At 44.3% G+C, this 16944-nt stretch overlaps 1 protein-coding gene across 2 annotated transcripts in view; it reads left to right on the top strand.

Moving 5' to 3' along the window:
• Nucleotides 1-6162: 6162 nt before the first annotated feature.
• tenm1 (teneurin transmembrane protein 1) overlaps nucleotides 6163-16944 on the top strand; it is a 179417-nt gene continuing 168635 nt past the window's right edge. The window contains exons 1-3 of one of the 2 annotated variants that reach the window (XM_073486775.1): nucleotides 6163-6374; nucleotides 9411-9435; nucleotides 11680-11914. In XM_073486775.1, the coding sequence (XP_073342876.1) occupies nucleotides 6163-6374; nucleotides 9411-9435; nucleotides 11680-11914 (472 nt within the window). Of the gene's footprint in view, nucleotides 6380-9410; nucleotides 9436-11584; nucleotides 11915-16944 lie in introns of both variants that reach the window. The other variant, XM_073486774.1, reaches the window with a different exon arrangement.

Genomic DNA, 16944 nt, shown 5'->3' with positions numbered 1-16944 from the left:
CTGAATGCCGTCTGTGTCCTCCGACTGCAAGAGGCCAGGAGAATCAGAGAGGAGGTGAGGACTGAGAACAGATCTAAGGGAAGGGAGGAGCCGCTGCAGGGAGCGCTCAGGAGACTTTTCTCAGCGGGAACATCCCCCAAATCCTCCCCCCTCTTACGTACTCCTGAGTTTTTCCAGATGACAAGCGTCACATCGTGGTGGTGTAGATGGGAGATTAGGCCACTTAGCATTCAGAAATCAATCTGCAATGCTGCTCAACAGCTACTAGTAGATCTTTTCAGCTACTCCTCTGCAGGGCTAATGCTCTTTACTCACTCATTTCTCTGTAATCAACAACTTCATAAAGGAGATGCGCAGGAAATACTGTCTAAATTGCTAATCACCAAATCCAATTTCTGGAATCAATGCCAGTGATTCATCAATTAATTCTGCATTTGCAATGCTGCTTTGCTTTGGGTGTCGGAGGTTTTAGCGGTCAAATGCATTATTGAAAGAGGCTTTTTACCAAGCAGTGGCTGATGCAGAGAGCTTAGGAGGTTGTCAGTCTTGATGTAAAGCTTTATTTGCAAAGCGAGTTAGTGTGAACAGCCTTTTAGTCCTGCTAGGAGGACAGTGACATGAATTTATCTTGCGAGAGAGGAGGAATATCAAATGTGTTGAATAAGGCTTTGCCTTGTCAGAAATATTGATTACGTGGTTTTGGGTGGTGTCTCTTGCTCCGTGTGTTTGTCTTTGTGTCTGTGGTCAGACACGCAAGTGAACACGTGAACGCACATGTGGGACATGCTCGTTCTTTTTGTGTTTTTTGTTTGCTCCTCTGCCCTCTGAAGTCAGCAGAGGGCTGATTCAGATTCGGATCAGAGAGAATGAGCATAAGTGGATATCATGAAAAGAAAGTGGTAGTCTGAACGGGAAAAAAATCTATACCTTCGTCAAGATCTAAAAGAAAGAAGAAAAGTTTTAACTGTAGTCGAGATATAATACAGCCTTTGAAAAGTTAAAGCTTTGCGACTCCCTCACTACAGGCCACAGTCAGAGGGCATGAATAGTGTAGGACCTTATGGATTTCTCCACACGGCTCAGGCATGCTGTGCCCATGTGGGATTTGACCCATGTCCACCATAAATAGTCAAATGGTCCAGCATGGCGTCACGGCTCCTGACAGCTCCTAACAAGAACCGATCTGGCTTCTGCGAGAGGACACACACACACACACACACACACACACACACACACAAGCGCACATGGACACTTTCTTTCTTCTGCTCCTTGGTCATGCTTTCATTCTGACTCAAATGGGCACACACTGAGGCTCACTGGGCTTTTGTGTCACCTATATGATTTGATTTGTTCATACAAGCATTAACCTGAGGTGCTGCTGTGTGAGGAATAATGGAGGCAGGCAGTGCACTGGAGGCTGAATGGTAAAGACACTGCAACGGCGCATAGAAACGACGTGCAAGGGCACGCTTTGCCGAAAAGGCCAGGAAAACTGTGTTCATTCTCTATGGCGTGTGGGTGTTCGAGTGTGTTGTTTGTCGATTAGTGTGAAACGCTATAAGTGTGTGTGGGCGCAGGGCCTTTGAGTGTGTGTTCGTCTGTGGATGATTGTCAGTATGTGTTTCATCTTTGAATCTTACCAGGGATGCTGTATGTATGGTGAGGTCCAGGCTTGTGTGTGTGTGTGTGTGTGTGTGTGCGTGTGTGTGCGTGTGTGTGGGTATACACTACAGTATGTGTTCTGCCGGTAAACTCAGCATTAGCAGCAAGAGATTTCAGGCTTGGTCAGCTATGAAAGCACAACTACGTGACGAGAGTGCTGCTGCCGCCGACGCCCACAGATAGCTAGCCCTTATCCACTAATTAAAACCCTCTATCACTCCATGTCTCACTTGGCAATCTCTCTATCCTTCAATTCCCCCCATTTTCACTGTGAAATCTCTCCATCTCTCATTATCTATCCATCACTCTCTTTATCCTCGTTCTCCATTCATCCCTCCCTCCCTCCTCTCTGCAGGCACTGAGGGCTCCCAGTGGGCACTGTGCTGTTTTGTTGTCTTTCGGGTGGTTTAGGTATAACAGGGTCCTGTGGGTCCTTCAGGACCTCTCATCTGAGGTGTCCCTGTCATATGCCTGAGGAGCCGTGGTGGTGCTAACGAATAGAACAGATAGATTATTTTTAAGCCCTATCCCTGAATCTTTTCACACACACCCTGACTCCAGGAGAGGCATCCCTCTCTGACAGCTCACTGTTTACTCCCCCAGGACCTGTAGCCTGGATCTGCATTTGCAGCAACAGACTGCACACAACCCCGATTCTGTCTGATGATTAAGCCGTCATAATGGTAGACAAAATGAATACCTGCAAACAACAGCGGTGTTGTCATGACTTCACTGCGTAGCATCTGCAGCAGTGACGAGTTAACGTTGTACATATCTCTCAAGGTTCCTCATCGACATTCCCGCAGTTTGCAAGGCCTGTTTAGTGAGCGGGATTAGCTCAACTCTGTGCAAACAACCTTCTCAGAAATGTGTAAAGGCCAGAGCTAACAACGATAGTAGCTTCCTACTCACTGGGGGTCTCCAGGCTGTTATGAAAATAAGACCTTCTCTGCATGGCAGAAATGCATTTGTAATCCTGGAACTATACTGTATCAATAATCGGAGAAGCTAATATTGTTGGATGGCACTCTGCTCTCCCAGTGCTCCTTGTTTATTTACCAATGTGAAACTCAATTTCACTGCTACTGCCTGGCCCCAATCCTCTCCCTGCCTTTCTCTTTTTTTCCCATTTTGCATGCTCTCGCTCCTCCCGTTCGTCATGATTTCGCCGCATTCGTTTGAGATTGAAAAGTGTAAATCGCTTTCGACTTGTCCTCATGGTCCTTGCCTTTTACACATGGCGATCTCCGCCTCGCCAATTGTGCCATTGTTGTTATTGTTGGACATCTGAGGGACTCCGCCCCTCTGGAGATGACTGGGAGCGTAAATCCTGTTTAAAAGCAACTGTGTATGTGAGCCTCTATCACTTCTCTAAGCAGATTTGCAAAAAAAAAACAAAAAAAAAAACACAGGCCACTGGTCTGCGGTTGCAGTGTTTGAGCAAATGGATGGATAGGAGGGGATCAAGTGGGTGAAGAGTCCCATTAGATATTATTGTTACTGTGTAGCTATGGATTATCACTCCCTGTGCGCGAAAGAGAAAGTGATAAGAGACTGAAAGAACGGGGTTAGCAGGGGAGGAGGAGGGTAACAATGTAATGCGATGCATGTGTTTCACTCAGTGTTGTCACTTTGTATTAATTTTAAACCGAGCGGTGAAGAGTTCATTACACAGTGATGAATTATAGATTAGAATTAAATTAGAAATAAAATCACACAATAACATATACATACATTGTCACCGCATACAGCTGCTCACTGTTAATCCATTCGAAGCGCAAACAAACTGACATGAGATGCATCTCAAATTTTCAACAGCCTTTTTTTTGTTGTACTTTGCTGCATTTTGTCACAGCAGTCTATCAATAAATAAAAGCCCCACTGAGACAAATACAGTACAGCGCCGTGCTGTTAATACAGTAGGTAGGACATGCATAAATCATCGCAGTCTATGAATTTTACATACTTTGGTCTTGCATGGAGATGATTAAGATCAGTTGTTAGTATAGTGATGCAATCAGTTAAGCACTTAGTTTCACTCAGGGATCCCTCAGTGCACCGTGTGGTCCTCTGCTCCACGCGTATATAAAAAAATGATGAGAGAAACGATACAAATCTTGTAGTGAAGGTTTTGAAGATCCCTGTATAAAAAATTATCTCCTGGCATGGTGCTAATTACTTCAACATCCTCAGAACCTTCCAGGGCCATCCTTGTGTGTTTTTTATGACTAGCGACCCGCGGCTAGCTTTTTGCACTCGCCACGCCCCAAGGTGGTGATTCCTCAATTACAAATCTAGGCTGGTGTTGCGCTCAGGTGGCACATGCTGACTTGTCCTACAGAACGCCCATGTGTTTTGTTTGAAGTGAGCTTGGCTCTAGGAAACAACCTCCAGGTTTTGACATCAAAACCAAGAATCAAACCCCCTAATGGGCACCCCACTGTGGGCTAGAATTAGCACGAATAACCCCCGCCAGCAGGCTTACTTCTCTAAATGCGGGGGCCTCGAAGGACGAGGTGGAGGGAGGGGAGAGCGTGTAAGGTAGGAGAGGATGAGAGGGAAGGAGGAGGGAGAGCAGAGGTGGACGGATGGTGAAAGAGGAGTGAAAGAGGGGAAGGGATTAACCAGGAGAGAGGTGTGTTTTAAAGGAGGCCAGACGGTATTTCACATCGCAAACGTCAATATACAAGCAGGACTACATGTACGAGGCGAAATGTTCACCAGACAGACTGTGTGTGTGCAGGGAACAAGATGGTGCTCCCGTGTGCAGGATTGCATGCTTTCATTCTTGCATGTAAGCGAGTGACAGACATAAAACGGGACAGAGAGCCTCTGTAGAGGCAGACAGTAGTCAGTGCCTGCAGCAAGCTCAGAGCTCACAGGGTAATGTATACTTGCTCCTCGCCGTACCAGAGAGAAGGTGACACCAGTCAATCCCATTCTGACAGGGCAGCTGAGATAATAGGGGGCTTTGATTCCCAGCAATAACTCCTGCCAATCAAAATGAAAGGCATCGTGATTGCAGGGGAACCACAAGTGTGTGTGTGTTTGTGTGCATGTGTGCGAGTCGTAGGAGCTTACAGTATGCTGGCTGCAGCGTGGCTAAGATGATTGGATGCCGAATGTGGTCATGTATTTTAAATGCATTGTTGCGCTTTGTGTAATCATTGAGGAGAAAACACAAGAAGTGGATGGAAAGGGAGACAAGTGAGGATTGTTACAGATCATCTGCGCTATGATAATGTCTGCAGGGGATGAGGCCGTGTGTGGGATGAACGTGCGAGCAACTTGGCCCATTTTTCGACTGTTCGCTGTCAGGGGTCGGCCGGCCGTTCGTGTATGCGCACGTAAACTGGTCCGTGCGTGTGCATGCATGCGGGGAATGAGGCGGGTGAACGCTAGGCCAGGGGAAAGAGTCTTTCAGGTGGAATAAAAGCATTACTGCAGTGGTAGAAAGGTCAGCTGTAAACTTGTATCAGACTAGTGGTGATCACCCTGTGCTGCAGATCTCTGAGGTATTGAGCAGGCACGCTCTAATGGCTTTGATATATGGACTACAGGACTCCCTGAAGAGGTCAATACCATAGCACTTTGTCTCTATGAGCAATGACCCTCTCAAGCTCCATTTAGAAGCTTTATATCTGCAGGAAATAGGCTGGAAAGGCCTCGGGCAGGGCACGTTGAAAGAGAACTAATATGAATGAAGTATTTTCTAATCACTTCTTCTGTGCTCTAATCGTCGTCCCAATCAATCATCGGTTATGGCGGCATAAGCATATCGCGCCGGACGTTATCAGAAGTAGATTTTGATGTGGTTGAAAGAAGAACAAGAGAATCGGAGCTGAATAGAGCGGAGAGAGATGATTTATCATGTCTCCGTTTGGAAGGGCAGTGACACTGGGAAGACTGGTGTCTAACAGTGTTTCATCATTACTTTAGAATCTGGTGAGTCACAGTGTTTAATGAGAGTGACAGACATGGGGCCCGGCTACAAATTTGTTGATTTATCCACAACTTGTCACTTGTTGTCTGTAAAAGACAGATAAAGACTACAGTAGCAGGAGAAAACAAAAACAACAAGTGACAGAACAGAGAGCTGTGCTTGATTTTGGCCAATTTCTCTTCAAACACAAGCGGACATAATGGCCACCATCGCGGTCCCTTCTGAGTGTATTGATTTGGAACTAACCTTTGGTGTGAAATATGAAAGGAGCCAAATACTGTTTATGAATGTCTGCTGTAATTGGAATGAGCAGATGTTGCAATATTGTTCCACTGTGTTCAATAACAGACTTCTTGTGCTATTTTTCTTCCCTACCCTGTCTGTTCAATCCCCCGTTTCCTTTCATTTTCCTCTGCTGGCTCATCCCTCCTCCTCCTCCTCCTCCTCCCCGTCGTCCTTCCCTCCCTCGCTATACCTTCCCCTCCATCTTTCTCACCCCCAGACTCTGTGCTCTGTGCTGTGGCTGTGCTGAGTGACTAAGCGGAGCCCTACGAGCCATGGAGGAGATGGACAGTAAACCCTACCAGCCGTTGTCGAAGGGGCGCCATGAGATGGAGATGTCCTACACCAGCTCATCTGATGAGAGCGAGGACGGCCGTGCCCATCACCGCTCCTACACCTCACGCGAAACCCTGCCTGACTACACGCACGAGCTACGCCTCACCCTCGGATCCCACCGGGAAAGACAAAGCAACTACAGCCAACCGCAGCCAGGTAGCACACTCAGGCCATGCCTAGGCTGGATGTATTTACCTGAATTTAAACAAATTTCTGTGTATATGCACAGAAATGATACTGGCACACATATGGTGGACACACAATCATGCACACACAAACAGGCGCACACTGAGGTCTTTAAAAGGACCTATGTGAATTACCCATTACAGTCCACAATGAGCCAGAAGGACAGTCGGAGGCAGCCAATTACCTCTTCTCCACGGAGGTGATATTTCTCTCCCACAGCTAAACTAGGTCAACCCCAAACCTCTCTGGCCTCACCTGGGGTGGAAAACCACCCTTCATTACACACACACTCACCGACACAGACATGGGCGGACATAGGCACACATAGAGACGTACGCTGACACATACACACAGAAAAATTCTTCCCTGCCGGTGACAGGAGGAGAAATGGGCCAGTGCGTGCTGTGATGGATGGCCTTTATGCGGGTCATGTGTGGTGTTAAGAGAGAAGCCGCACCTCATCAGGAGGACGCCGCTGTGCAGGGTTCATAGTGATCAATAGATACTTTTTCTGCTAACCCAACCTCCTGCTACTCTGCAAGACCGACCCACCATGCTAACAAGCAGCATTAGCCATTCATAACAGTTACAACTCCTGACAACCAGGCCACTCCGGGGATTTCATGCTTTGAATGCCACCTTCTATGGATTTTGTCGTATTGTTTGGTAATGCAGCAACCCATCAATGACTGTGAGCTATCATCATGCATCTTCAATGGCTTGCGCAATGATGTGGTGTCAAAGAGCACTTCCTTTTTAACAGTTACTCTGGCTTTCTGTTTCCAAAACAAACAACATCGCCTGCCATCAGTGTCATATGGTGAGGTGCAGAAAGACCCCCCAAAGCAGCCTTTGAAATGTCAATGGCAGCCGGTTCTGCGAAGCACATCTGTTCATCTTTGGGCACCAGAGTTATATATAGTATACCCTACCTAAGTAACCAACTGTTAGGGGGGGACATTGCCTCCAGTGACATTTTTTAATGGATTACGCCGTTCCTGACAAAGATCAGCCAATTTGTTTCTCCTCTAATTCCCCTCCCATGTTCTTCACATTTTCCTTCATCTTTTAAAGCAGCCCATCTTGCCCTCTCCTCCCTTCTTTTCCTCCTTTCCCTACTCCCATCTGTTTATTTTCCCTGATATTACAAATTCCTCACCATCCATTTAGTCCCACATCACCTCGTTGCTCTTCGGTGCATGAGAGAGCTGACCACAATAATTACGTTTTGTTTGCATTATTAATTAACTGAAATGAATTCCTTCACGCTTTTCAACATTTTGTTTACAAAATCAGAACCGAGTCACAGTATAAATGTTTGAATTATTCTAAAGTAGCAGCCTGACAAGAAGCTGATCATTTAAATATGTATGGACCTTTTACCACCTAATGCATAATTTATATAAAATACATAAAATTATATCTACATAAATAGTTACATGTGGCCAAAAACAAGGATGTAGGTTTGGTTCCAGCTGTGGCCAGGACACAAATAAGGACGAAAAAAAAGCAGCTATGTGACTGGTATTTAAATCAATCTAAGATAACACCTTATGATGAAATGTATTGTATTTTTGAATAGACTTTTCAACAAATTTGAATTTGTTTTAATTAGTAGATGATGAGTTATAGTTTCCACGTGACGTCACGCTCCCAGGGGAACGCCCCCTTGGAGGGCAAAAGATCATTTCCCGCTGCCCATCACCGTAGGAATTATGTGATAAATTTCGTTTGGACCAAGTTTCGTTTTGCTAAAATGCCGGATAGCTGTTGTGCTATCGGATGCACTAACAGACGAGGAGACAAGCCTGGGCTGTGCTTCTACCGAATTCCGTCCGAAAAAGAAAACCCAGAGAGGAGGAGATTGTGGATTTGTGCCATGAGACGTACCTCTGTCCCCGGGGAGGACCAACAATGACAGCCGTCCAAATACACACGTATTTGCAGCGAACACTTCATCAAAGTTAAGCTCAAGTAAACACGAGTATATACTTTTATTAATTATCGTATTTTTAGCCATGAGTCACATCTGTCTGTAATCGTTTTGACATGGTTTGTTGTGTATCGAGGCGACCAACCGCAGTGGTCTTAATGAATTAAAGTTAGCTAGTTAGCTGAGGAGTTGGGATGCTGCGTCAGCCGCAAATAAACTCAAAACGCAACGATTTGGAAATCCCTTTACACCTTTAAGCTTGTGTTTAGACTAATAAACTTGTTAGTGATTTTTTTGGTGATGTCCAGGGTACATATACAATAATAATATTAATACAATAACGTTCAATATCTAGTGTTAGTTAATTAGTACTCACCTTTGCTTTTACAATGAAGAACTTCTTGCTCTTTACCTCCCAAACGGCGGCATTATTTACCCATCCAGATCGAAAATACATATAGCTGTCCGCACTTTCATAAGCTTTCATCCCGGCAGCAGTATAAGGTGAGGGGTTCTCCACCAGGTGGGCAGGGCTGGGACCTCTGGCTGGGACCTGGCGGTTTTGAATGGCTGAAATACCGCAGCGGGTGCTGTATATAGATCGCAAGTGCCCAACACTTGCAGTTTATGTCCATATCGTTCCTTTTCTATGGTTGACAGGTGATGTAAATAACTGTGCGAGGGGAAATTTACCGGCTTTTGCCGTGTCTCTACGGGAAGTCCGGTATGAGCCGCCATCTTGGTCTACTGTTTTGGTCTACTGTTTTGCCCTCCAGGTCAGCGCGCGGGTCACGTGACTGAAAACGATGAATTAATGTAAGGCACCCTAAACGTAGCCTGAGAGACAAAGCTCGGGGCAAATAATATTGATCTTAAAGCTTATTGCTAAGAGCACGAGGATAATTAAAGTTCCCTCAGATGAGTGTGTCAACAACTCACAGTTACTCTCATGTGGATTATGGTGATTGGACAGTAAAATGACAATGTTTAGAGATATGATATAAACTCAATCTGTAAGAGGGAATAGATTTTGAAATGTGACACGCCACCCAATAGTGCGCAAGTAAGTCAGTCCATGCCATTTTGTAAGATTGTACTGCGTGTGGTGATTTTATTAATTTAGGACAGAGGTTCCCAAACTTTTCAGACCATGTACCACTTATTTCCCAAGTACCACCAACTGCAAATACCAAGGAAAACATTGAAAGAGCCACCTTGTGTATAATAGCTATAGCTAGCCTCGCAGAGTCTTATTACTTTCTTGCTAGAAGTAGCGCCACCCGGCCCCAGTGCCAGCACTGGCGGCTCTTCTGCTGACTCTGACTTCTCTTCGGCATCAAGGTCATCTGACCTGTCAGGGTCAGTGCTGTTACTTTCCTCTTGATTGTTTTTATTTTTATTTTATTTTTTTGACTTTGTACCCATGTCAATATTCCACTCATACTGCTTTTTAGGTCATATTGGCCGTCATGTCACTTCCTTGGACGCATAGGTCATGTGACATTCACGCTCACCCTACATGGCTAAACACAAGTGAATTTTATTTTAAAATTTAAAATATTTCAGCAAATAACTTTTTTATGTGATGTATATATGTGTATATATAACTTTTGTCTGTAATGAAATGAAATGAAATGACAATTTATGGTCTTTTGGAGTGCAATTTCAGCAAGGCTCTTGCGTACCACCAGTTGGTACTTGTGTGCCACAGTTAGGGAATCTCTTAGGAATAATCAACCTGTGAGTACAAAAAAGAAATGATAAAAGTCTATAATAAAAGGACCCTCCTCAGCAGTGGGCAGTAATATTAAGCATGTTTATTTATTAAGTTAAACAGTCAAATCACCACAAACTATTAGACACAGTTCTTGGGGCCCCCGTGAATTTGGGGCCCGATGTAGCCGCTCACTTTGCCTGTTTGATTATCAATCAATCAGGCAATCAAAATTACACCATTGGGCAAATTTAATTTATATGTGTTTATCCTCAATTGCGTCCAGCACTGCTGACAGGGAAATTATAACCCAGACTGTGTTGCCAGCTATTCTGATTTCTGTTTATGACAAATGCTTACAACACTGGATGAAAGTGGTGTTAACTATATACATTTTTCTGTAGTGGCTGACAATAATGGCAGGAAATGGGCTGTTATTCAAAAAAACAATGTTTTCCCTCTAATCACTCCAAAATCTCCTCTCTGCTTTTCTGCTTTTCAGCGTACAGTCAATTCATGTTTGTTGCTGTGGGGAAATAGCCTATTTGCTCCTGAATTGCCCTCTTGCAGCCAATTTGAGCTAAACAGTAGTGTATGGTGCTGACCAATCTTGCACCGGTTTAATTCCAGCAGAACAGTGTGTGAGCCGCAGTTGGTCTTGACCCCATCAAACAGGCACAGCAGGACACATCGCTGGTCAATGGAGTGGTCAACAAGACTGTGGCTTTTATTGAAACACTGCGGTTTGTGTTCAAAGGACCTGACCTAACACACATATTAACTGCACTAAGTGAGGAGAGGAAGTCTTTTTCTTTTTCTCCTCAGTGAGATCTGTATAGTTCCAGGCTACAGTGGTGTCTGTATAGATTTCAATTTATTCCATCAGCTCCCTTCACTTCCACTCGTACATTCTAAACAGAGAAGTCAGGTGGTGAGGAAGAAAATTTACTCAACTGCCTCTGCAGAAAAAAAAATGGAGCTCAATTGAATTGAATTGAATTGAAGTGTAACCAGAGGACTAACACAGTATATCTGATGTTCTCAGATAACAGGTTGATGCCTCGGATTGGAGGGCGTTCTAATACCTGAAAGCATATGAGGCTCAATTTTTCCCTCAGTCTGAGTCAATATTAATAAGGTTTGATCTTTATCTGATCTCTCACCCCACCAAGGAGAATATAGATGAGATCAGTGCTCTGTTTGAGCAGCAGTTCAATACATCTCGAGCTCGATAACACACATCAGGCAGCCTGAACAGGATATAGCTCCATTGCAAATGGTTAAGAAAAATCGAGGGTGGCATTTTGATGTGGACTTGCGCTGTGAAACTTAATAAATGCTTGCTCAAATAACAGCCTGTCTCTTGACATAATTTGGGAAGTGTTCGGTGTTTGGCTTGTAAATGCCTGTCTCTGACAAACACCTGGTCAGCTTAGTTGCTGAAGCAAATAAAAACACATGCCGGTATTAGAGGATTTACAGCTCCTAAGTCTATATGATCTCAATCTGCATGTCTCTCCTCCTCTAGAATTAGACTTCTGTAAGGCTGGGCAGATGAGGAGCCCAGACTACCACATCCACCAACAGCAGCAACAGCAGCAGCAGCAGCATCAGGAGGAGGAGGAGGAAGCGCTGTGCTCCGGACCGGCCGCTCACATCCACAGCCGCGGCTACTCTCTGGGGGTCAGCTCGGACGTGGACACGGAGCCGGAGGTGGACCCGTCTCCGAATCACGGCCTGCAGCACATGTGGATGCGCGGCCTGAAGTCGGAGCAGAGCTCGTGCCTCACGAGCCGCGCCAACTCTGCCCTCTCTCTAACTGACACGGAGCACGACAGGAAGTCCGAGCCTGACAATGGTGAGTCTAATATTCTTCTTTGTCCATCAGTATGCAAAATACCCAGAGGAGACACAATTTTAGCTGAGCGGATAATAGTGCACCTTTGATGATTCATTTGTGTGCATGTGTGTAGAAGGCAGGCCGCTTGTGCATTTATTCACTCTTATTCTGTATTTCACATTTCATCCTTGCAGTCTCATATTATTAAGTGGAGAAAGTTTCCACCAACTAATGCAAAGAAAAACAACATACAAATTATAACTCTTTTCAAGTTTTAAGTTACAGCCTTGGGCATTTACATGATTGAAAGTCTCAGTTTTTGAACTAATGCTAATGCTTAAGTTCCTCTCTCTTTGAAAGCTCTTTGATGTGACTAAATACAGAAACTGTGCTATTGGTTATTTGCTCTCTGAAGTGAGCTTGTATGGGAGGTGAACCTGAGGTTGACTGGGGATGGAGCCCGAGAATAGTGTGGCGATGAACATCCACAGCATACGGCTTGGAAAGGATTGAATATCCATCGGAAGCTAGGACAGATTTCGGTTTAAAGCTTCGAGGAAAAGGAATTGTCAGGTCGGACATCTATAGCACCTGACTGGCTGCCTGAGGGCAGCTGACACCCTCCTCTGTGGGAGAACTACAGCCTGGGAGGAAGGAAGAAGTTGAGAGGCGGGGGTGAAGATATGGGGCCAACTAGAGAAGAGTCTGGGAGGGTGCCAGCTATCTGTCTTGCACTGCTGGGCTTGGCTTGGCTCCCCGCAGATGGAGAGTTAGTTAGAGGTGCACACAAACAAAGACAGAGCTCTCCAACCCATCCCCAAGGGCACTGTCTGTTTATGTGCCGCAAAAAAGGTGGAACGCATTCAGCGGCTGGGAAGAGGAAGGGTGATAGAGGAAGCGAGAGAGGGTGAAAAAAGGAGAATGAGAGAGGGGAAGAATACGAGACAGGGAGAGCAAAAATGCTAATGAGAGAATAGAAATGGTAATGTAATGGTATAATTAGAATGAGAATAAAAGGGAATGAGTGGTTGAGGGTAAAACAGGTGAAGGAGAAGCTGGTTTCGAGTGAGTGTTAGACAAAGATGGTGGGAGAAGGAGAGGGCTCAGTCAGGGGAGGAGAGGGATCATGCGAGGAAGGCTTTAGGATGTGCTTGTTTACGTTCGGGTTGCACCCAGGGGTGCCGTTTAATGACGGACGGATTGGACATGGAGTCAGCCTCGTGCAAAATCACAAGATGGAAGAAGCGAGCGTGAGAGTCAGAGAGAGAGAGAGAGAGAGAGGGAGTGCTTGCGGCATTACACAGTAATCAATTTGTGATGGCTGTGTGCATATGGACCAAAGTTATTACCATTTGAGATGAGGGACTCCATCTTTATCCAGGGTCAGAATGAAAGCTGCAAAAAGTGGAGAGGCAGATGGGCATGCGGCAGAGGAAACAGAAGCAAAATGAGGATGGATGAAGTCGCAGAAGTGAGAGGAAAGGATTTGAATGTTCAAAGCATTTGGCTTTTCTGCTACAATGCACCAGGAAAGCTGGTTTATGTGCAGATTTCATGTGTCACACGAAGAGCTGTACAGTACGTTCTATGGCTCTCCAAACCCCAACACAATCTCTCTCAAGAACATGTTCTTCCTTTCGCTCAAGCATCACCCCTCGCAGCTCTCCCTGTCTTCACTCGCATTGGTATAATTTACTTGGCAACCTCTTTCTCCCTCTCCACCGCCAACACCCCATTTATTCTCATCCTCTTCCTGTCCATCTCTCTCTGACACGTGGCCAGGTGTGTCCATGCGTGGCATTCTCTAATAGGAAATGCATTATGGATGTCACATTTCTCTCCATCAGCACAACAAAGTCTCACACGCCCCTCTGTTCCCAGTGATAATGAAAGTTAGAGCCACTCGCTAAAAGACGTCGGCGTAAAGGGGCTGAAATCAAAAAACTAACGTCCCTGCCAAAATGAAAGTGCATTTTAAGTCGGCCCGACCTTGCTCTCCCTTTGTCTTCAGAGCTCGCCCCCTCCCAAACCCATTAATGATGTCAGCTTCAAACTGGCAGGAATCCTTTTGTTCCTGGTCTGATTGAAGCTGACAAGTCAATTTAGTCAGTGTGTGTGTTTGTGTGTGTGTGTGGATTTGAGTGTGAGAAAAATAAAGGGAGGGAGGGACAGATTAAGAAAGAGTAAAGCAGAAAGCAGATTCGGTTTGTGTGTTAAGCCACGTCTGTACAGATGTCTGTCTTTATTCTCTTTCATGTGCGTGTGTGTGAGTGTCTGTGATGGGGTGGCGGGGGGTGCATGTCCAACTGTGACACCTCCCCAGAGGAAGGCTGTAGGCATTCTCGAGCACCAGTCAGACCTGCTGACAAACTCCGGAAAACATCAACACCCTGAACTGACGACAGTGCACCGTTAGAGCAGAGGAGATTGGCAGTAGAAAGACAAAACGTAGTTCAGCTTGAGTTTACTGCTGACACACACACACACACACACACACACACACACACACACACACACACACACACACACACACACACACACACACACACATCACTTTAACTCCATGGACAAAAGTATGTGGACAATTGTGCATCTGCATGACAATTCAAAAGCATGTGCAATAATATGAGTCTATGTAGGGAAAGCCATCACGAGGCTTTGAACCTGCTTGCTGCAGGGATTTGCTCCCATTCACACAAAAGATCATTTCAGTGAGGTCGGTTTGCATTCAGCCTTCCTGTTCTTTACAAAGGTGTGGAATGTGGAGGAGGTCAGGGCTCTGTGGAAATCAGTCACGTTCCCCTAAACCAAATTTGGACAACCATTACTTTATGGACCTGGGCCTCACCTAAACTGTCTGAAAAATAATTTTATTTTTGGCAATAAGAACTGATTGTGGCACAGAGGCCTCAATAAAAACAGACCCAAACATAAAAAAAGAGCAAAAAGATAAAAGAACTACATGACATATAGTGGATACAAGTGGAGGAATAAACGTATACGCTTTGGCAAGAATTAGATAAGAGGATCAATACCACTCTCTTGTCTGTCCATCTGTCTGTATGGTGCAGGAGCTAGGCGGCAATTAGCTCATTAATCTAAAACAAGGAGAAAGGGAGAAACAAGCTAGCTTTACCAGCTAATTCTTGTTTGTAAGTACACAGTACACAACCATAACATGTAAAAGTAAACTAAATGTGTTGTGCTGTGTGTATAAATGAACTTTAGAGAGGTTACTATCCATATATTTTAGGGATCGACTGATAAATATTTTTAATGGTCGATACCAATACTGATTATTGTAATCAGGAGACCAATAACTGATATTTGGAGCCAATACATTTGCAGTTAAAATAAAAATCTTACTGTCAAAATTAAGAATGACCAATGATGGAAAGTAACTTACTACAATGTACTCAAGTACTGTACATAAGTACCATTTTTAGCTACTTTACTTGAGTATCAGTTACTTTGCAGATTCAAATTATTCATTGTTAGCAGGTTATTACTCATGATGTGTAACCAATCAGACAGTGTTGTTGACATTGAGTGACTGCAGACAAAGGATGCTGCATCAGAGCCAAAGTAGTGCATTTTAAAATCAATTTATTTTATTAGCAATCGGACATAAAAAACATCAATACTGATAATCAGTATCAATCCTGAATATCGGCCCCGATACTATCCTAGTATTTTTTAACTATGGCTAGAGCCTGGCTGGTTGTGTCACCTGTGCTAGAGTAATATTGATTAACTCTCACAAAGAAAGCAAGGAAGCATATATTTACATCTTGTGCATGTAAAAGATCTTGGAAGTAAAAACGGTCAAAGTCCGCACCGACAGAAGCTCCTCTCTCCCAAAGAAAACGCTGCTCCTGAAACGCCTCGTCAGTAGTTCCGCCACATCACACTTAGTAACCATGTCACACATTTGCATAATTTATGCCAAGCGGCTAGTTTGGCACATGAGAACTAATTTAGCACAGCTGCTCTGTTGCTGTTAGCGGTGTGGGTTAGGCATGTGTGAGCTGACCAATCAGAGCAGACTGGTTATTCAGGAGGGGGGACCTTAAAGAGACAGGAGCTAAAACGGAGCGTTTCATTCACGGAGGAATACAGAGCTGCTGCACTAGACAGTATGAGAAAACTGATGTGTTTATGAGCGTTAAAGAATATAAACCTATTCTAGTAGTAACCCAAAATAAAAGTATGAACCTGAAAATTAGCATAATATGTCTCCTTTAATAATGAACTATTCCTGTGATCAATATGAAAATCTTTCATTTCATTTTTCATTTCAATTGCATTGAAACAGAATGAATTGCTGAAACTGAATTGAAAAATTGATTGCTGGAATAAAAGCTTTGAGAAAGAGAGGAGGAGGGCTGATGAGAGAGAGAGCAGATAAATTCGGTGTCAGTCCTCTGAATTACTGCAGTGTGGAATAATTAAAAAAAAAACTACATTAGCTTTATTATCTGGGTTACAACACTGTCTTACAATGAGATGCTAATTAATTGACCACTTTTCATTAGTTTAATCAGTTGCAGATTTACTCTAGGCTTTTGTCTATCTTTTTCGCTTATCTTCTTTTCCTCCACTTTAGGGATTGACACATTGGCACATAGCAGACTGCCTCCTGGTTTTACATCAGTGCATTTCTCATACATTGTCGTCCGAGCAAAAAGGGTTGCAAGGCAAATGCAAACAGCAGTCCAATGAAAGGCTCTATCACTCATTATGGCAGATAACGTTCTGTGCTAAAATGCAAATATCTGTGTAATTACCATGGCCTGAGTAAGCTCTTGATTCTGACTGGCCGCAGGATGTCCATTATTTTTTAAAAACTTGACAACTCCCTTATAACTGTCTGATCGCAGTGCTAAATTAATACACTAGAAAGGTTTGAGTGTTCCATTTCCGCCATACACTGCAGATAATGGTTTGAAGAAGATGGGTTTTCAAATTGCCTCAAACATTTAGAGTCCCCGAGTTAGCAATCAAGCCTTATGAAAGCAGTAATACTGAAAAACACGCTTCAGTATGGA

This window comes from Pagrus major, chromosome 18, assembly GCF_040436345.1.
Source record: "Pagrus major chromosome 18, Pma_NU_1.0".
Taxonomy (NCBI): Eukaryota; Metazoa; Chordata; class Actinopteri; order Spariformes; family Sparidae; genus Pagrus; species Pagrus major.
This window is presented reverse-complemented; position numbering and strand designations above follow the sequence as displayed.